The 20,611-nt window shown below is 50.2% G+C and overlaps 1 protein-coding gene across 2 annotated transcripts; it reads left to right on the top strand.

The window, feature by feature from the left end:
- Positions 1 to 253: 253 nt before the first annotated feature.
- Il17ra (interleukin 17 receptor A) lies at positions 254 to 19,922 on the top strand. Of its 2 annotated transcripts, none has more exons than XM_075982926.1 (13): positions 254 to 509; positions 7,866 to 7,890; positions 8,663 to 8,806; positions 9,442 to 9,554; positions 9,985 to 10,111; positions 11,666 to 11,713; positions 11,825 to 11,880; positions 13,115 to 13,198; positions 13,588 to 13,672; positions 14,234 to 14,245; positions 14,441 to 14,542; positions 16,235 to 16,276; positions 17,204 to 19,922. In XM_075982926.1, the coding sequence occupies exons 1-13, from the start codon at positions 372 to 374 to the stop codon at positions 18,703 to 18,705; spliced, it is 2,478 nt and encodes an 825-aa protein (XP_075839041.1). In that variant the 5' UTR covers positions 254 to 371; the 3' UTR covers positions 18,706 to 19,922. The 2 variants fall into 2 exon arrangements, with proteins under 2 accessions (XP_075839041.1, XP_075839040.1); XM_075982925.1 differs by having other exon boundaries at positions 11,825 to 11,988.
- The last annotated feature ends 689 nt before the right edge of the window (positions 19,923 to 20,611 follow it).

The following is a 20,611-nucleotide window of genomic DNA, read 5'->3' as shown; positions in this document are numbered from 1 at the left end:
ACTAGACGAAAAGGGCTAAATGAAGAAACAGATCTGGACAGGATCAGAGTAAACGGGGAGGGTACGATGGCAAGGGCACTCCCGGCTCCATAGCAAGTTGACAGAGGGCGGGTCCCGTAAGAGGCTCCAGTCCTCTGGGAGCCAACGAAGCCAAGAGCGCACCTGGGCATGGCGGGGGCGGGGCCAGAGGAAGGCCCGCCCCGCCCAAGGCCCGCCCCCACCCCTCCCGGCCCGCCCTCGAAGGAGCCGGAAGCCGGGGGTAGGAGGCCTTGCGAAGCAGCCGAGCGAGAGTCCAGGGCTGGGAAAGCCCGTCGTGAGCCCTCTCCGTCCGGCCAAGCCTGCCGCGAGCGCTCCGCGACGGTGCCTGGGCCATGGCGACTCCGCGCCACCGGCCGCGGGTCGTTCCCGGGCCCGCGCTGGGCGGGCTGCTCCTGCTGCTGAGCGTGCTGGCCTTGGGCCGCGCCTCCCCGCGCCTCTTGGACTTCCCTGCTCCGGTCTGCGCGCGGGAGGTGAGACTGAAGCCCAGCGGAGCGGGGCGCAGCGAGGATGCTGGGGCCCTCGGGGGTGGTGGAGGGGTGTCGTCGGACCTGTGGGAAGGGCGATTGGGAGCGCGAAGAGCTGTCGAAGGTGGCAAAGGCCGTCGGGGATGCGAAGGGGTGGGTGGCCCAGGCTCCGGCGGGCCTGGGGAGGGACTCTGAGGAGGCCCCGGGCGTGAGCGCGACATGGAGGCGACTCCGGGAGTGGAGTCGCGGTGCGTTCGCGGGATGAGAGGGACTTTTAGGGAAACTACGCGGGCGGCGGCGGCGTCACCGGCAGCGCGAGGCAGGAGTGACAATTTCGTCGGGGCCTTCACATTGGGGGACGGAGACACCAGGGGCTGGCAGCTCTGGATAAACAGGGACCTAGAGAAGGGGCCTTAACCGGTTTGGACTGGCACCCAACTCCCTGCTGCCTAGGAAGTCATCCTGCAGCTCTACCAGTATCAGTCACCCCAGCCCGGCCACAGGGGTCCCCACAAGGTTGGGTAGTGAGGGCAAGCCTGGTGCCCAGGGGAATCAAACAGGATGTGGCCTGGCCACCAGCGGAGGGCTGTCAGATACCGCCCAGCGTGTGTCTCCATCACCATGTGTGTCCCAGAACCGAGAATCCCAGATTTGAGATTTAAACACGGGGGATGTGCCGAGTTGGAAGTCTGCCAATTTGTGACTACCAAGGAGGAGGACCCCCCGCTGTGCTCGTAGGAAATTGGCACACCCTTGTCAGTTGAACTTTGCTGTTAAACCTGACAATCATTGTCCAAAAAAAAAAACAAAACAAAAACACCTAACCGAAGCTACAGAGAAACCCTGTCTCGAAAAACCAAAAAAAAAAAAAAAAACACCTAACCGATGCAAAAACAGAGATGCAAAAGCAGACCGTCTGTTCTACAGATAAATTTTCCTCCCCTTCTTCCCTCCAAGCCTTCTTTTTCCTCCACTGGTTTTCCCAGCCCCTTCCCCTCCACTTCCACTGCTGACCCCAGAAACTATGTTCAGTAGCTGAGTCAGAGGATGTGAAACAAAAGGATAGTTTTCCTTATCTAATTTTGTAGATTTACCAAAAAGAGGGGGAAGGGAGGGTGACTATTTCACAGAAAAAAAAATGTGTTTTTAAAAAGTCTGAGTGAGAGCTGTTGGGAAATGTCGTCGTGATCCCCATATTGGGCAAAGCAGAGTGACATCTTCAGACAGGACAGAAGTGTCACAACACCGAGACCTGCTGTTTGTGGTTAGTCATTTGCCAATGGCCTTTTAAATACAAGCAAACTGAACCTGAAGAGAGATCTCCTGGGACTGCAGTGTTGGGGTGAAGTTGTCTTGATGTGGGAACTGTCTTGCAAAGGCAGCCGGGAGCTAGTGTTCTTTGTACAACCGGTGAGGTTGCAAAATTCCAGGGAGAAGAAAAATAACTTCCAGCTGGGCTGTTTCTCATTGAAAAAACATTTGGGTGGTTCTGTTCCAGAGCGGGGCCTCAGAAACAGTTTAGTTAAAGTATTCATTCCTTCTGGTGGAAGGTGCTTGGGCCAGTGTCCCTAGGTGAGGCAGTGTCTGGCTGGAGGAGGTGGATGTCTGTAGGTCAGGAAAGGGAGATGGGGTGAGAACTGACAGGCTCAAGGGGTTGTAAAGTCTGCAAAAGCTAACCTATAAAAAATAAAAAAGGCTAACCTACGTTCCAAGCTACTGGCGCTGTCATAAAAGTTTTGGGTTTTGTGGTTGTTTTGGTTTGGTTTTTAATTTAGATTTTATTTTTTATTTTATGTGTGAATGTTTTGCCCTCATTTATATATGTGCACCTCAGATGTGGCTGGTGGCTGTGGAGTTAATAGGCCGTTGTATGCCCTGGAACTAGAGTTAAAGACGGTTGAAAGCCACCATGTGGGTGCTGCCTCTCTCACCCAGGCTCTCGCAGCACAGCTGCTTCTCACTGCTGAGCCATCCACAGCAGCGAGATGTGTGACTACCAAGAAGGAGGACCCCGCCCCGCTGCGCTCGTAAACCCTTTTCCATTTGTAAAAGGGGCTGGAGCTAGGGGTGTGACTCAGTGGTCTCTGGGTCCAGCCCCAGAACTACAGAAAAGGAAAACCCACACTGTATCCATGGCACAGTGTGGTTTATTTCCACACGAGAGGGCTGGATGGGACCTCTTAGAGGGAGCCTGCCACTTTCTAAAAAGAAAATGGCTGTTGAAAACGGATTTAGCTCTCAGTGACTCCCTCCTGTGACTGGAAAGAGGGAGGCTGCTGCATACCTGCCTTCTTCCTTGCTCCATGCTGCAAGCACAGCCTAGGGGCTTAGTAAATATGTGTTGTGTCAAAGTACAAAAGAATAGAAGAAGAAAAAGGGAAGGTCCCCTGCTTTTCAGGTGGAGGTAAACTGAGGTCATCCCACTTGTTCTGGCTGCCTGGAATTAGCACCTCAAAACTGGGGTGACTAATCTCCCCAAGAAAGCCACCCTGGAGATGCCATAAGTATTGCCCTGAATGCTTTTTCTTTGGTCTGCCTAGACTTTTTATAGTTCAGGTCCCCGCTAACTGCCGTTCTTCAGGAAAGCTGGCAAGCAGTGCCCTGTTTACAGACAGGATGTATGTTACCATGACCAGTTCGTTTTCCTGAGTGCTTGCGGTTTTGACTCGTGGTAGAATGACTGTTTGGCATCGCCCTTTTGTGTGTGGTTGCCGGAAACTGCTCAGCCTTATCACTCTTCCCTAAGTCAAAGAGTAGTGCTCTGTGGTGCTCCTATGGTGGACGCTCTCCTGTAGGCAAAGCTACCGAGCCAGTGATGTAATCAGCAGGGAGCAAGCAGGTCCTGCCCCTGCTGACCAGCTCTCACCCTGACTGCCCACTGCCTTTGTCAGGCTAACCTGCCAGCAGAAGACTCTGGCATCAGTTAGCAACCAGTCTGGAGTTCAGTCAGAAGACCTGGCCCCAGGCAAGCTTCCGCATCCCTTGAACTGCAGCCCTGTGTCCTCCTCTCTAACAGGAGTGGTGCTCTCCTCACGGGTTGTGGGGAGACCTCAGGCTGTGCGCACTGGGATAGACCTGTATCAGGCTGTTGGTAATGTTGGCTCAATGCCCAGAGCTGAACCGTCATTCACTTCTTTTAATCATCCTGCTTTGAGTACAGAGGAGAGGCGCAACATCTCTCTACTGGAGTCAGGGTCACAGTGCTGGGGCATGGTTCTGGAGCAAAGCAAGCTTACTGTAGATCTGGAACCTGGAGCCACCTAACGGTGGAGAGATGTTTTGAGAAGTGTCTTTGTAGGTGACTGTCCTCACGCGAACATCACAGAGTGCACACACACCGACCTGGATGGGACCATCAATGGCTTTGTAAACAGAGACTGCTTGTTCATTTTCCGGTCTCCCAGTTCCAAATAATCACACAGAAACTATATTAATTACAACACTGTTTGGCTGATGCCTCAGGTGTATTTCTAACTAGCTCTTATATCTTAAATTAACCCATTTATATTCATTTATATTTTACCACAAGACTTGTAGTTTGTTACCTCTTGGGCACCTACATGGCATCTGCCTCCTTCAGCAGCTACATGGCGTCTCCTTGACTCCACCTGCTCTCTCTCCATATCTCTGTTCATATTTCCCACCTGGCTTTACTCTGCTAAGCCATTAGCCAAAACAGCTTCTTTATTAACCAATGGTAATAAAACATATTCACAGCATCCAGAGGGGCATCCCACATCCTGGCTTTGTGTATCCTCTTGATGTAAGCTAAGATGTGGTAAGCTGCTGCCAGCATCATGGTTTAAAGTACAGGATTACACTCAAAAATAATGATTAAAAAAGGGGGCAGTTCAATGAGTCTCAGCTGCTATCATAATCTCTTCATCATTCTGAATATTCTCTGATTTCTATCAGGTGGATAGCAAAGCTATTCATGAGAAAGTAGCTGATAAATGATTTTTTGGGTTTGGTTTTTTTTTTTTTTTTTTGGTTTTAGTTTGGCTTGGTTCTTTGAGACAGGGTTTCTCTGTGTAGCCCTGGCTGTCTTGAAATTTGATCTGTAGACCAAGCTGGCCTTCAACTCAGGGAACCAACTGCCTTTGCCTCCCGAGTGCTAGAATTAAAGGCATGAGTCACCACTGCCCAGAAATAAATAATACTCTTTTTTTAGATCGATCTATCTATCTATCTATCTATCTATCTATCTATCTATCTATCTATCTATCTATCTATCTATTCTATCATGTCTACAGTGTTCTGTTTGTATGTTTAACTGCACAATACTAGAAGAGGGCAACACATCTCATCATATGTGGTTGCAAGCCACCATGTGGGTGCTGGGAATTGAACTTAGAACCTCCGGAAGAGCAGCCAGTATTCTTACCCTCTGAACCATCTTTCCAGCCCAATAAATGATATCCTTGTCTTTCTATTTTGGGGGAATGAGTGGTTGGTTGGTGTTGGTGTCTGGGATGATAGTCACAGTTGCCTGTGTGATGTTGCGATTGAACCAGACTGTACATGTGCTAAACATTTCCTACTGAATGATGCCCTTACTCCTAGGGATAGGAATTTTGAAAGGATTAAGGAGGAAGCTGGGGAGAAAATTATTGGGCAGAACAAGGTTTATATTAGTAGTGTCCAGAGATACATCAAATGGGTCTTATATTATTAAGAAGATTACGGGGGCCAGGGCAACACAGAGAAACCCTGTCTCAAATAAATAACTAAGATAACGGGCTATTGTGGTGTGCAGTGGATAAAGGCACCTGCCTCCCAGCTGACAACCTGAGTTCTGTCCCTGGGATCCAGAGAGCGAAAGGAAAGAACCAACTCCTGAGAGTTGTCCTCTGACCTCTCCATATGTGTGCCAACATGTGAAATTCATACACACAACAAATACAAACAATAAAGAAATTGCAGGGACTGAGGATGCGACTCGGTGGGTAAAGCGCTTGCTAAGCAAGCATGAAGCCCTGAGTTCAGATCCCAGCAGCCGCATAAAGCAGCTGGGTGTGGCGGGTGCACCTGTAACCCAGTGTTGGAAAACAGGAGCAAGCAAGTCTTGGGCTCACTACCGGCTTGGAGCAGTGAACTCCAGATTCAGTGAGAGACCTCGTCTCAGAAAAAAATCAAATAAGGTAGAAAGAGAGACCCTGTTTCCAAACAGCAACAAAAGGCAGGAAGTGACAGAGGAGGGCGTCTTGACATCCACCTCTAGCTCCTACGTATACCTGCACACGTGTGTATGTACCTCCCACACACACTAGTGTAAACTCTATACTGGAATTAAATTAAAAGGAGAAAAGGCTCAGTGGTTAAGAACCACTGCTCTTGCAGAGGACCAGTGTTCAGTTCTCAGCAACCATGTAGTGGCTCATGGCTGCTTCTAACTCTAGTTCCAAGGGATCCTGCTTCTTCTTCTGACTTCTGAAGGCTGCAGGCTGCAGGCATGCATGTGGCATGCAGACAAAACACCTATACACAAAGTAAAAAGTCCCCTATTTCCTTCCCTAAATAGCATTTTTATTTGCTTATCTCATTTTAAAATCTTTAGTTTAGATTAATATCATAAACTTCCATTTTAAATTCATTTTTATCAAGTAATATAGGGATTCCTTTGCAAAGATTGTGCTGGTGTATTTAAAACAATAGCTCCCCATGTCACTCCTAAACCAAAGGCGGTCACTTAGGATGGGTCCATCCCCTCCTTTTGCCACCCTCGTATTTGTAACATGCCCCTCGCCTACTGGTAGTGGTGAACATCACCTCCCCTGCTGGTTCCTCGCCATTCCGCCTGCACCACAGTGATCATCAGCCTAGTGTAGTTACAGCAAGGCAGCTGCTGGCTCTGGTGAGGCCACAGGTGGACTTTGATAGAATTGTTCTGGTAATTTCTCCCTGCTCTCTTTCACAGATGATCATATGTCCAGTTAGAGACAGGCAAAACTGAAGCAGCAGCTCTTGAAGTACCAAGCTGCCAGATGTAGCATGCTTGTCGGCCAAGTGTCTCCCAACCCCTCCCACTTTGCTGCAGCTAGTAGTGGGTAATAGAGAGTTACCCCAAATGGGGTTTATATGTTTGCCATTTCTGTAAGAGTTCCCAATCTCAAGGCCAGTTTCTGTCCTTCTGTGTCCAATTCACAGGCGATACTGTGGTGTTTGTCTGTCAGAGTGAGCAGAGACAGTCAGATGGGCCTTGCTCTAAACTTGCAAGGACATTTGGTAGGCTGTGGTGTGAGTTCAGGGACAGTGAAGGACAGTTAACCACAAAGAACTGGGTCAGGTACAAGAAGGCTGGACCCCGAGAGCATGTGAACTGATGTCCCAAACAGGTAGGACACAGATAAACAGCAGACTCAGAAGGGATCCTGGCATGACATCACGACTGTCCCTTGGCCCGTTTTGTGAATGAAGCCTGGGGCATCACATTGCCCTGAGTCCTGCAGTCTGGTACTGACTCCAGCTGGGTAGGTGTCAGTACCCATTGTACACACGGTGCATCGCTGTGCACTCGTTACCCAGCTCCCTTCAGCTTCACATCTGACTCTGGTCACGGGGTGGGTTGGGCCAGTCTGGGTAGTTGAGCAGAGCTTGAATTCCAGGGCTTTGCCTTGCTGCCTCGCCAGCTCCGGCTGTGGAGTACTAGATGCAAACTCTAGAGGAGGTGCCCTACCACCTGGGTCAGACACTGTCTAGGAGGTGGCTCTCTGAGCACTGTTGCTAGCCGAGTTGTGCATAGTGATTCTCTCAGGGTTCCGTGAGCTGTATGTTGATGCCCAGCCTGAGAAGCCCTGCCCATGAAGAAATCCTGTTTTGAAAATACAAACAAACAAAAATGTAAATTTGACCTTTCACCTCTTAGGAAAATTGAAAACCTCAAAAGGTTTTTTAAGTACTTCCTTTGCCAGACAACCCTCTCTGTTTTGTCTTTGTTGTTTAAATTCGCAGCTCATAACAGTTATTCAAAAAGCCTCCAGTTCTAGCCCTGCCTGGTGGCCTTTAATCCTAACACTTAGAGGCAAGCTGATCTCTGTGAGTTCCAGGTCATCCAGGTCTTATATAACAAGCCTTGGGCCAGCCAAATCTACATAGTAAGACCCTGTCTCAGAAGCCAAAAAAATTAAAACAAATTTAAAAGCCTTCAATTATGTGTGCTGTCTGCCCACCACACTGGACATGTGTCTCTTTGACTGGACAGAGGGGACAGAAGTGCAGGCTCCTGACCTGAGAGCAGCGCAGCCCCCAGACGTGAGGAGACAGGAGGGCTTTGGGAACTGTTGTCAAAGGGGTGTGACAGGTGGGCGGGCCATGGCAGCCTGCTCTTCCTCATCTGTAATCACGACTGCTTTCTTCCCACAGGGCCTGAGCTGCAGAGTCAAGAATAGTAAGTCCTCTTTTTTTGTTCCACTTATTGCTGCTCTGTTAATGAAGTGAGGGCCTCCTGCTGACTTCCGCAGGAGCGTCCTGCCTGCTCTGGGTGGGGTTATCATTGCTGGGGCCATCTTGTGTATAGGCTCCAGTGCCCCTTGTGGAAAACCTTCATTCGTTATGCAGAAGCTGGGCAGTACTAGTTGCCACCTGGGTTAGTACCCTAGTGTACCTGACCTTATACCCGATCCATTCAGTTTGTCACAGGCATCCATGGTGCTGGCTTGCTTTTTTATTTTTATTTGTTTACCTTTTTTTTTTTTTGGTCTATGAGAAGTATTTTCCTATGCTGGATATAGAACTCAGGTCCTCAGACACAGCAGACAAATACTCACCACTGAGCCACAACCACCAGCCCCTGGTTTGTTTGTTTGTTTGTTCTTAAATGATGAGGCACCTGCTTCTGTGTCAGTGCTCACTGGGGATGATGACGTAAAAACACAGAAGCTCTCATTACTGCCCCTTCCTCCTGTGTCCCCCATTTCCAATGACTGCTTCTTTTCAAAACCCTTCTCCCCAGATGTTCTTTAGACCCAGACTTTGGTGGGCATCCCAACCAGCATTAGAAAAGAGCAGGCAGGGCATAAAGCTTGCCAAGGTCACAGCCGGAAGGTCGAGAACATTTGCAGATGCTGAACCATCCATGTTGGATCTCGCAGCTCTCAGGATGCTTTAGGAGGTGCTCAGGGTCTTGGTTGCAGGTCTCTGATAGTTGTTCTCATGGCCAGGTACCTGTCTGGATGACAGCTGGATCAACCCTCCAGACCTGACCCCGTCTTCCCCCAAACACGTCCGTGTCCAGCTGAACTTCTCCACCCAGCACGGAGAACTTGTCCCTATTCTGCACATTGAGTGGACACTGCAGACGGATGGTGAGTGGCCACATCAGCCAGGACTTAGGTTTGCTCTTCTGAAGAGCACCGCTGACTCATGTTTGGTGCTGGAAAGCTCTGTCCCCTATACAGCAAGAGCTTCTCTGGTGTTAGATGAGTGTCTTCTATCCACACTGTCTTTGTGAAAGGCCTTCCCTTGCATTAACTTTTTATTACGTTGAAAGAAAAAGGCAGTGCTTAATTATATAAATAATTCCAAATATTTGCTAGAAAAAAATGGTAGCAGTTTTCCAGCTGCTTTTTCTCCTAGCTTAGGAGCCAGCACCTTTTAAAACATGCTCCAGACCTCGTTAGGGGGGAAGGACTGCAGAATTTCTGAACAGAGCGAGCCAGGATCTGTGAAGGGGCGGCAGCAAGTGCTCTCTGTAGGTCCCACTGCTGTGCTCGATGCCTGCGACTGGAGCAGTCTCTGAGAGGGTGAGGAGGGCTGTCTTTGTCTTTGTATCCTGCTGGCTCTGGCCACTTGGTTGCAAAGTCTTTGTTTGTACTACTTCCTAGTCCTTGTCCTGCTAGAAGGTACTTTCTGCAAGTAGGGAAGTGGGGAGTTAGGGAAGTGTGACACCCTGGGGGCTGGGGCTGTTTGCATCTGTGCCCCTCTCCTCTCTCGCCTGCAGCCAGCGTTCTGTTCCTGAAGGGGGCAGAGCTGTCCGTCCTGCAGCTGAGCACCAACGAGCGGCTCTGCATCGAGTTTGAGTTTCTGGACAGCCTGATGAATCATCGTAACCCGGTAAGACGGCAACTTGACTGGACTGTGTTCAAGATGGCTGCCTGCTGTGAGCCTTAGTGAGGAACGGATCCTGGCACACCCACCCTTGCTTATTATTGTGCCTCCCACTTGACCTAGCTGTCTTTTTTTATTTTATTTTTTAAATTCATAGTGCTGAGGGCAGAACCAAAGCATTCTGTAAGCCTGGTTCATGTGTGTGTGTGTCTCCCCTATGCCCATCATTCTTCAGCATGTGAATGGCATGACTGTCTACATGGATGTTTTTTTAAACAGGTAGAAAGGACAATGGCATCATGCCTCTGATTTTGGATATCCTTTTATCTTTTTTTTTTTTTTGGCTGATTGTGGGGAGGTATGAGATTGGGACTTTGGATACAAGTGGCTGAGGGTGTTGTGTGACCCATTCCACCTCTTTTTCCTGTGTCCTCAGTGGCGGTTTTCCTTCAGCCACTTTGTGGTAGATCCTGGCCAGGAGTATGAGGTGACAGTTCACCACCTGCCCAAGCCCAGACATGATGGAGACCCAAACCACAAGTCCAAGATCATCTTGGTGCCTGGTAAGAGTGCCCTTCCAAGTGTCCACTTGGTACTGGGCTCTTGGTGAAGAATCAGTCAGGGCGCTCAGATAGCAGAATCCAGCCTGCTCCACAGTGGCCGCAGATCCAGGGCCTGAGAGTGCCTCCCGCTGAGGCTGAAGCCTTTATGTTTTGAAGACAGAGTCTGTCCTCTGCTGGCCCGTTAAATGTGTAGAGATCCCAGGGGTGTGTTGGCAACCAGAGAAGTACTTCCATCCCAGAAGATGTCAGCTCCTGGAAGGGTGGTGCCTGTGCCGTCCTCCTGGACTTGGCTTCCCTCACTTTGTTCACGCCCCACATCCCACCTGCATTTGTCCAGCATGCATCCTGCATATCCTGTCCTTGCCCCCCCAGTCCGTGCTGTCTGTGGTCACCACCAGCCACATTTGAACCACATCTTTCTGTGTCATTTTTGTTTGGTTGGTTTTGGTTTTTCAATATAGGGTTTCTTAGCAGTTATGGAGCCTGTCTCTCTGTGGACCAGACTGGTCTCAAACTCACAGAGATCCGCCTGCCTCTGCCTACCAAGTACTGGGATTAAAGACATGCGCCATCACTGCCCAGCTTGTTTGTTTTATTGGTGACTGTGGAGAGAGAATTCAGGGCCTTACACACTGAGCAAACACTACCACTTAACCACACCCCAGCCCAAGAAATGGTTGTTAAAGATGGCAACAGCTCCTCACCCAGAAGCACACGTCTGCTCGTCTGCTTCCCTTGTGTACTGAGTGTTGTCAGTTCACTTCCACTGGTTTCTTCTATAGAATTAACCTGAGAAAAACAGGAATTTCCACTGTATGTGCAGAGCCCAGGGCCACATCACACACGGGGGGCTCATAAGTACCTGCTAAATGACTGGGAACCCGTTAGAAACACTGCTTCCCAGGTGCTCAGTGGCAAGGTGCCTGTCTGGGTTTGATCCTCAGTTCTATGAGCACAAAAAGAAAAATATGAATGAATGGATACATGCTGACACTTGGCACCCAGCCAGGGCTCCTGTGGGAAGTCAGAGAGGCTGCAGCGGAGACAGAAGGGCCTCTGGAGTAGAAAAGGTAGAGGCCATGATGGACGAAAGACGCATACATAGAAAAAAAAAACAGGGATTTCTGGCCACATGAAGCAAGCTCTGACTCAGGATCAGTATGTTTGAGTCAGGAGGGCTCCCTAAGTTAGGAACCAGGTTGCTCTATTTGATGGGATCTCTGGCCAGGGCCAGCTGTCTGAGCCTGGAGCAGGCTGTGAAGGGGCGTCTTTGAACAGGCTCCCCAGGGGCACAGCAATCTTGGCCCCTGTGTCAAAAATGTGCAAGAACAGCCTGGGTTTAGTGGTTCATGCCTTTAATCCCAGCACATGGGAGGCAGAGGCAGGTAGATCTTTGTGAGTTTGAGGTCAGCCTGGTCTATAGTGAGTTCCAGGACAGCTAGGACTATGTAGAGCAGCCCTATCTTAGAAAAACAAAACGAAAGACCAAAATCTTCAGGAACAAACTCTCTCAAGGCAAAGACTTACTGATTTCTCCTTTATTGGGGTTGGCAGACTGCGAGGACCCTAGGATGAAGATGACCACATCGTGTGTGAGCTCAGGTAACAGGCTGACCTAGAAGACCTTGACCTGGGCAAATTAGCATGCATGACACATGTGCTCATGGACACACATGCGCCCCTCATTCCCAACCCACCCTGTACCCTTGGCAGGCAGCCTGTGGGATCCCAACATCACTGTGGAGACCTTGGACACCCAGCAGCTGCGAGTGAGCTTCACCCTGTGGAATGAGTCCACCCCCTACCAGATCCTGCTGGAGAGTTTTCCACACTCGGACAACCAAAGCTGCTTTGATGACATTCAGCAAATCCCTGCGGTACCTGTATTTCCTGCCCCCTCAGACACAGATTAACACACCTCCCAAATCCTCCAATTTCCTCCCTCCTGGCTAACCCTATTGCCAAAGCCCAACACTGTGCTCAGGTGCACCTCAGAAGGCAGAGGGTTCTGGTATCTTTGTGGTTTGTTGAGAATAGTTTGTGAGCATAGCTAAAGTGACTGAGTAAGCTTTAGACTGTGAATCTAAATACAGGGGTTTAAGTTCTCTCTTTCCCAAGCCTGTGGTGAAGCTCAGATTGGATTGCAATTGAAAGTAAAAAAATGACTCTGCCAAGGCTTCTGCTGTCTTCTCCCAGACGAGAGAAATAGATTAAAGTTGTAAGATATTAGTTGTTAACTAAAATTTTATTTCATCCCATCAATCTTCTGGGGATTTGGCTTAATAACATCACTTGATTTGCATTTAATAGATGTAAGATAAAGGTTTGCAATCCTTAAATAACAGAAGTTAAACTTAAAAGTTTGCTTAGGCCTTTGAAGGCCTTGGGCTAATTTTGTCCTAAACTTGTAGTTAAGGAAACTAATTATTGGGAGAGGGTAGTGGGAGGGTTTAAGTGGCAAGAATAATTAGAGTGTCAGGTTTTGTTACTTTCTCTGCTTCCCTGATAGTTAATTGTTTTGAGGATCCCCTCATGACTGAGTCTTCAGTTGTTAAAGTAGTGATGATACTGGCCAGCCCACCGCCCCACCCGCATTTTCCACAACCCATCTAGTGCATGCTCTCCACGCCTCCACATTCCTGCCTGGCCTCTGTATTTATTCTACTTTCTCTCAAAAATTATTTGGAAATTTAAAAAGAAATGAGATTAAGACAGAGGGAAATAGGTAAGATGAGGCCAAGAGAGCAGAAAGTGTGCTGTGCTGCACACCTGCTGCATACGCATAGATGCCCTAGTCCCAGCAGCCAGAGCAAATGTGCCTGAGTTTACCACAGGCTAGTCACCCTGCAGAAATGACAGTTTTCCTGGAGCGGAAATCAGAAAAGCATTTCTCCCTCTGGGGCTTGTAAGAGGGGCTCTGGCCCACAGAGGGTCACTTTCCCAATAGCTTTCTTTGGAGATGTACAATCCCAAGGTCTCACCAGCTTCTGCTGCTCTCTCCAGCCCAGACAAGAAGAATTCCACCAGCGAGCCAATGCCACGCTTCCTCTAAGCAACTCTAACTGGTGTTGCCGCCACCACGTGCAGGTGAGTGGGTGGAGTGGCAGGAGAGTAGTGTGCGCAGGTGGCCTTCCTCTGAGGCAGGCAAGGAGGGCAGCTCCAGCCACTACTGGCTAGGAGCCTCTGGCTGCCTTCTCCTCCTGGTCCTCCCAGCCTGATATGAGTGGGAAACCTGGTCTAACAGCCACCCTGAAAAATAAGGAGCATAGGCCCATTGAGATGGAGTCTTACCGTATTCCCTAGGGCTGGCCTTGAGGAGACTACCTTGGCTTCTCGAGCCCCTGGGGTCTAGGTACACACTACCACATGCGGCTCAACAGCTACATGGAGTCCTGAGCCTGGCCAACCAGGGTCTGTCACTCACATCTGATCCCAGAGTATGAGAAGGCATCTTCTTCACCCTTCTGCTCCCCCAGGTCCAGCCCTTCTTCAACAGCTGCCTGAATGACTGCTTGAGACATGCTGTGACCGTGTTCTGCCCAGACATCCCAAAGATCCCAGGTAAGAGAGAAATGGTTGTCGTTGGTATATATGGGGTAAGCGTGATGAAGTCGTCCATGGAGAAAGGTCCTGACCATGCGGAGAGGGAGATTTAGTTCTGAACCACGGTAGTGAAGGTGGAGCGCAGAATGACACCCGTGGGCTGGACTCCTTGCCACCTTGCACAGTCTGCACCTGAAGGCAAAGGGCTTTGCCTTTCTTACCAACTTAGTTTCCTTGGCTGAAGAACGGGATAGTTATTCCCACTAGGTTAGAATATGTTCCATAGAAGTGCTTTAACACGCCAAGTTCATGTATGAGAAAACTGAGGCACAGGTATTAATTTGCCAATGTCTGTGCTGTCTCTGGTGGGGTAAGACATCAGCGAGCATCTCTGATAGGTTAAAGCCGTTAGTGGGCATCTGTGATAGGTTAGGGCCGTTGGTGGGCATCTGTGATAGGTTAGGGCCGTTGGTGGGCATCTGTGATAGGTTAGGGCCGTTGGTGGGCATCTGTGATGGGCTTGGGTGACTGCTAATCATTAAGAGTAACCCTGTCCTGTTTCCTTTTGTTCTATTACAGATTCTCTTGCAGGTAAGTCCTTCCTACAGTCAAGGTCATTCCCAAGGGACCACACGAGGCCCCCGCTGATCCCTGAGCCAATCCAGGAAGGCAGGATGTACCCACAGCCAGCCAAAGGGTGAAACCATTAGTGTAGCCTGGTACAGGACAGAGCCTGGGCTGGGTGTGTGGGGCCCACCCAGACTCATGCTGTTCTGCTTGTCACAGACTCTATTCCCCTGTGGGTGTACTGCTTCATCACGGTCATTGCCATTCTGCTGGTGGGCTCTGTGATCCTGCTGACCATCTGCATGACCTGGAGGCTTTCTGGTAAGGAGTATGCTGGGGCTTCCTCTCTTCTCTTTTCCCATGTGTCCTCCCTTCTTGCCCCAGCCTCACAGTCTAGACCTGTCATCCTGTGTTTAAGGGGTGTCCTCCACTCTGCTCTTCCGTGCCTAATTAAGATCTCAGCTATCAGGAACCTAGAACCAGGCACCAGTCTGATCTGGAATCAAAGACCAGCTCCATGTGGAGCTCCCTGAGCCTCAGGCTTCTCTGTGACAAGATGGCATTTACAATGATCTGCACGTCCTCAGGTGCGGGGAGGGCTAAAGGGAACAAGCAGGAATTCTCCCTCAGAGCTTGGCTCCTGATGTTTGCTCAGTGCCTTTGCCACAGTGATGTTTTTGTTGTTCAAGTTAGTGTCGCTAAACTCAACAGATTGAAAGGAGCTAGGGTGGGATTTCCGTGCATCAGCCATGATCACTCAGACAGAGCAGCCTGAACAACCTCATCCTCAAGTCCCCAGCCTGTGCCTCTGAGCACAGAGACAATCCAGGGGCAGCAGGGTGTGACAGAGAAGACTCGGGCTCTTAACCCTGACTCAAAGAGCGGACTTTGCTCTCACCAACTTTGTACTCAGAGGAGTCACTTGCCCTTAGGTTTCATTTCCTTTTCAGTAAAATGGGTGCCTCCAAGAACCTGGAGTAACTGCTCAATCCCCACATCCTCTTCTACTGGCCAAGTTCTAATTGGGAGGAGGGGGATGACAGGCTAAAGGGCTAAGCTTTCCTGTCCTGGGACAGAATGTCTTCAGTCATCTGGGAAGAAGCTATTTCTACACTTGCCAATATCCGTGTGGACTATGGTTTCTGGGCAGAGTCATGTGACATCTCAATGTTAATGCTGAACCATGCCCCAGCTGCTACTACGTTTCCTGCTGTTTCCTAGAGTGTCCCCAGCACAGGGAGTTGAACAGGAGAAACCTCACTCACTAGTCATTAGACTGGCTTTGACAGTTCTGGGCAAAGACCCAAAGAATGAGGGTTGAAATTAAGATTCTAAATCTTCTTTAGGAGCCGTAATTTAGAGGTAGAACACTTGCATAATATACATGGGGCGCTGGGTTCCCTCCCTGGACCAAAAAGAAGTAATCCTCCTGGTCATGTGTCCAAGGGCAACAATTACCTAAGAATATAGTTCCCCTTCCTCATCTTGAGAACATGAGGAGGAAGTGTAGCAAGGGCCATGGGGGCTGCTTCTGGGAGGCAGTGTTGTAAGATGTCTGCTTCCTGCGTGGACCGCCCTTCCCTCCAGTGGAGTCTGCTTACAGAGGTCTGGGAAGCAGAACCCTAGAGAGGGGCTGCTAGGGAGGACACCCCAGCTCAGGTCTCTGGCTCTCCACTTGCTGAGTACCGCAGATAATCCATGCCCCAGCTGACTGAAGGGCCCAGCACTTCCCACACAGTCTCTAGACTGTAACACCACAGACCCATTCCTCAGGGGGAAAGATGGAGTGTCGGGCATTAGTAGCTCTCTGTTCATACAGCTTCCTGGAGCAGCTGACTCGGCCCTCACACCCACACAGCTATATGCCTCTGTCTCTGCAGAGGCCCGGAATATCTTGTCACCAACTAGGGCCTGCTCCCTTGTTCCCTTCGTCACTCAGTACCACTGGCCCTGACACCTGTGAGCTGCTGCCTTTTCTCTTGAAGGCACTCAGTAGATTTCTTTTCCCTGCAGGTTCTGATCCTGAGAAACACAGCGATGACTCGAAATGCAGCGGTGAGTAGCATGTGCGCTGTTGGGCACAAGGCTGTTCTCTAAAGCCTGGCCGTGAGCTCCTGGGGTAGGTGGATAGAATGTGTCTCTAGTCAGACTTTCATACCAGAGGAAGGCTCCATCCTCACTTAGGACACGTATCCACCTCATGCAGAAAGGGCTTTTGGGTAACCAAAACACAGGGCCCAGAAATTAGAAATTTCTTTTTCTAATTGCTTAGCCAGAAAAGGGAAGGTGAACATTTTGTGGGGAGCACTCTTCCTGAGTGGGTGTTTCTTTTCCCTAGGCAGATCCTTGTACCTTTTAGTACTTTTATTTATCTTGATTTAGGAGGTCTAGAGGTCTTACTATGCAGCCTTTCCTGGCCTGAAACTTACTATGTAAATCAAGCTGGCCTAGAACTCATAAAGATCCTCCTGTCTCTGACTCCCAAGTGCTGGAATAAAGGGGTGTGCCACCACAGCTTTTTTTAAAATTTAAAATGATTAAAGTATCAGCCAATAACCAGATGGAACTGTGGTGGGGGGAGTGTAGGGGTGAAGGAGGAGGGAGATCGGTTCTTCTTCACGGAAGCCCCTCACTGATTTCTCGAACATCACAGCAAGGCAGTGTAGCAGCATCTGGCCCACCCAGAAGGCTGTTAGCTGAAGACAGCCAAGCTCTACCTTTGGTACAGGTAGCTTGTAGGCTGTCTCTAGAGCAGTGGTTCTCACCCTTCCTAATGCTGCAACCCTTTAATACAGTTCCTTATGTTATGGTAGCCCCCCCAGCCATAAAATTATTTTTGTTACTACTTCATAGCTATAATTTTGCTATTATGAATTGTGATATAAATACCTGATATGCCATAAGGTTGAGAGCCACTGCTCTAGAGGGCGCTGCCCAGGTCTAGCATGTGAGCATCAGCTCGTATTCTCTTGTCTCTCACAGGCAATTCGCCGGTAGCTGAGCTGACTCCCCTGCCTCTGAAGCCCAGGAAAGTCTGGATCATCTACTCAGCCGACCACCCCCTCTATGTGGAGGTGGTTCTCAAGTTCGCCCAGTTCCTCATCACTGCCTGTGGCACCGAAGTAGCTCTTGACCTCCTGGAAGAGCAGGTTATCTCAGAGGTGGGGGTCATGACCTGGGTAGGCCGTCAGAAACAGGAAATGGTGGAGAGCAACTCCAAAATCCTCATCCTGTGCTCCCGAGGTACCCAGGCCAAGTGGAAGGCCATCTTGGGTTGGGCTGAGCCTGCTGTCCAGCTACGGTGTGACCAATGGAAGCCTGCAGGGGACCTTTTCACAGCAGCCATGAACATGATCCTGCCAGACTTCAAGAGGCCAGCCTGCTTTGGCACCTACATTGTTTGCTACTTCAGTGGCATTAGTAGCGAGAGCGACGTCCCTGACCTCTTCAACATCACCTCCAGGTACCCACTCATGGACAAATTTGAGGAGGTTTACTTTCGGATCCAGGACCTGGAGATGTTTGAGCCTGGCCGGATGCACCATATCAAGGAACTCACGGGGGAGAATTACCTGCAGAGCTCCAGTGGTGCGCAGCTCAAGGAGGCTGTGGGTAGGTTCCAGGAGTGGCAAACCAAGTACCCTGATTGGTTTGAGCGGGAGAACCTCTGCTTAGCAGGTGACCAAGATCTCCCATCCCTGGATGAGGAAGTGTTTGAAGACCCACTACTGCCACCAGGGGGAAGAATTGTCAAACAGCAGCCCCTGATGCGGGAGCCTTCTGAGGGCTGCCTGGTGGTGAATGTCTGTGTCAGTGAGGAAGGAAGCGGGGTAGCAAAGCTTGATCCACAGCTGCGGCCACAGAGAAAACCCGTGGCTCAGACTCTCCAGACCATGGTGCTGCCGGCAGAACAAGTGTCTGTGGCTCATGTGGTGGAACCTGTCCCTCTCCCACATGGCAGTGGAGCTGTGACCCAGCTGACCCTGGCAGAAGACAGCGAGGCCTGCCCGCTACTGGGGGCCCAGAGGAACAGTGTCCTCTGCCTCCCTGTGGACTCAGATGACTTGCCTCTATGTAGCACTCCGATGCTGTCACCTGACCTCTTCCACGGTGATGCAAGAGAGCAGCTAGAAAGCCTGATGCTCTCGGTGCTGCAGCAGAGTCTGAGCGGACAGGCCCAGGAGAGCTGGTTGAGGCCCGTGGTGGTGCTCAAGGAGCCCTGCACTTCCTCTGAGGAGGAGCAGCGGCAGTCAGTGCAGTCGGACCAGGGCTACATCTCCAGAAGCTCCCCGCAGCCCCCTGACTGGCTCACAGAGGAGGAGGAACCAGAACTGGATGAGTCATCTGAGCCTCTGTCTCCTGAGGTCCTGCAGAACCTGAGGAACCTCCAGCGGCAGCTCCTCTTCCAGGAGCTTGAGAAGAACCCTGGCTGGGACAGTTTGGAGCCACGGAGGCCAACCACAGAAGAGCAGGCTCCCTCCTAGGGCCTCCTGCTGCTGGTGCTTTAGTGGATGTATATTGTACTGGTGTGTGTGTGGGGGGAAGCGGCAGCTTTGGAGATGTGCATCTCTGAGTTTGACATAGTGGCGTATACCTGAACTCCCAGCACTTGGGGCCTGAGACTTGATCTCCTGAACCAGGGGGTTCAGGGCCAGTGTGGGCAACAGAGCAAGACCTCAGAAAAATAAAGACATTTTGATCCTGATCCCTAAACACCCCCTTATACTCGATAGGCACATCTGGTCGTCATCATACAAGAATCCACAGCATGTTTCCAGGCTCTCACAGCCAAGTGGGCCACTCATTCCTAGAGCATCTGTTCTGTACCTTACTATGCATCAGGATTGGGGATTGAAAAATAAGTTACATGACACAGCCTTGGCCAAGAAACTTAAAAAACAGTAAGGATGAAAAAATAGCCAGGATGATAATAGGAGACTTGAGGCTGCTGCCCTGACCACAGAAAGAACCCTAAGAGCCTGAGAGTGGAGGTCTTGGGAGGGGAGCAGCCTGTGGCTTGAGTATTATGCAGGAGCTGGAGCTCAGGGTGGAGAGAACTTTGAGGCTAGGGTAGGAGCAGCTGGGGACTCATTCCTAAGTAGATCTGTTGCCCTGTGGGGGAGGAAACTGCATGCCAGATATACCCAGAAGTCTTCTCAGATCCGTTTTGTACAAAGAGTCAAGATAGAAATGGGGGCTGCAAAACTTAAGAAGCAGGAAGAGGCGTGTGAAATCCTGAGCTCAAGTGCTGGCAGCCAGTCTGTGGGAGGGCTGGTGCGTGGTTCTTGACAGTGCAGCCACCTGATCCCAGCAGCTTGGGGCCCAAGACCCCTCAGCTCTACCTCAGGGTGTAGTAGTGGAGCAAAGTAAGATGTGGGGGTTTTGTGATGGGGGACATGGCAGTGGGCAACACAGCGGGCCCGCTGAGATCAGAGGAAAGTATGTCACTGTGGGCCTAAGGCGTAAGGAAAGGTTGTTTAACATAGCTCCTGGGATACCCTCTTGGGGCAGATAGCAGGCTTGGGTCCTAGAGAATACACAGGTTGCATGCCCTGAGCCCCATGCTGTCCACTGCCAGCCCTTCAAGCTTCAGGGAGAAAAGAACTATGAAGTCTGTGGGCAAAGCAAAAGCAGTGTTTCCGTGTGTGCATATGTGTGTGCCATAATGAAGACTTTAATTAAAGTTACTGTGTTGGTAAGAGCTCATAGTTGTTATTGATCACCTCTCAACCATAAGTAAAGAAGTTCCAGATAAATCTTGCCCGGTATTAGCAAGTCCTTAAGGTTCCTGGTCTCAGTGTGTGGCCCATATCCAGCCGTGCCGCAGCTAAGGGCCAGGGGAGAGAAAGAAAGCCCCTCCCACCCATCAGCCTTTGTCAACTCTGTTTCCTCTCAGAAATTCTGGCAGTGAGCGTCCTTGGGTCTGGATGCCAGTTAAGCTTGTGACATCCCCCTAGCTTCACCTATGGATGAAGCATCAAGGGGCTCTCCCAGCAGCGAGAGCCCCACAGCAGCACAGACCTGCCCCCCATAGTGTCCTCTCCAGCTTGGCCCAGTGCTCTTAACCCTCAGCTTCCAGCTGCTGCCCATTAGAGGGATCAGTAAATAGATCCTTCTGCTCCCTTTTCCCCCTAATATCTTCGTTGAGACGTTCACACATCAGGTAGTTTACAATTGGCCCTCTATTGAGTGGTTGGTATTTTCAGAGTTGAGCAGCCGTCAGTAGAATCACCTTTAGAACACTTCTGTCCCCTCAGAAGAGACTGGGGACTCTGCAGTACCACCCAACCTCCCTGGCAGCACCAACCCTGCTTTTTCTCACTCTCCAGACGTGTTTGTTCCAAAGCTTCCATGTCATGAGATCAGAATTCTCCAGGTCTTGTGACTGTT

This window comes from Microtus pennsylvanicus, chromosome 8 (genome assembly GCF_037038515.1).
Source record: "Microtus pennsylvanicus isolate mMicPen1 chromosome 8, mMicPen1.hap1, whole genome shotgun sequence".
NCBI lineage: Eukaryota > Metazoa > Chordata > Mammalia > Rodentia > Cricetidae > Microtus > Microtus pennsylvanicus.
The sequence above is the reverse complement of the archived record's forward strand: the minus strand, read 5'-3'. Positions and strand labels throughout refer to the sequence as shown.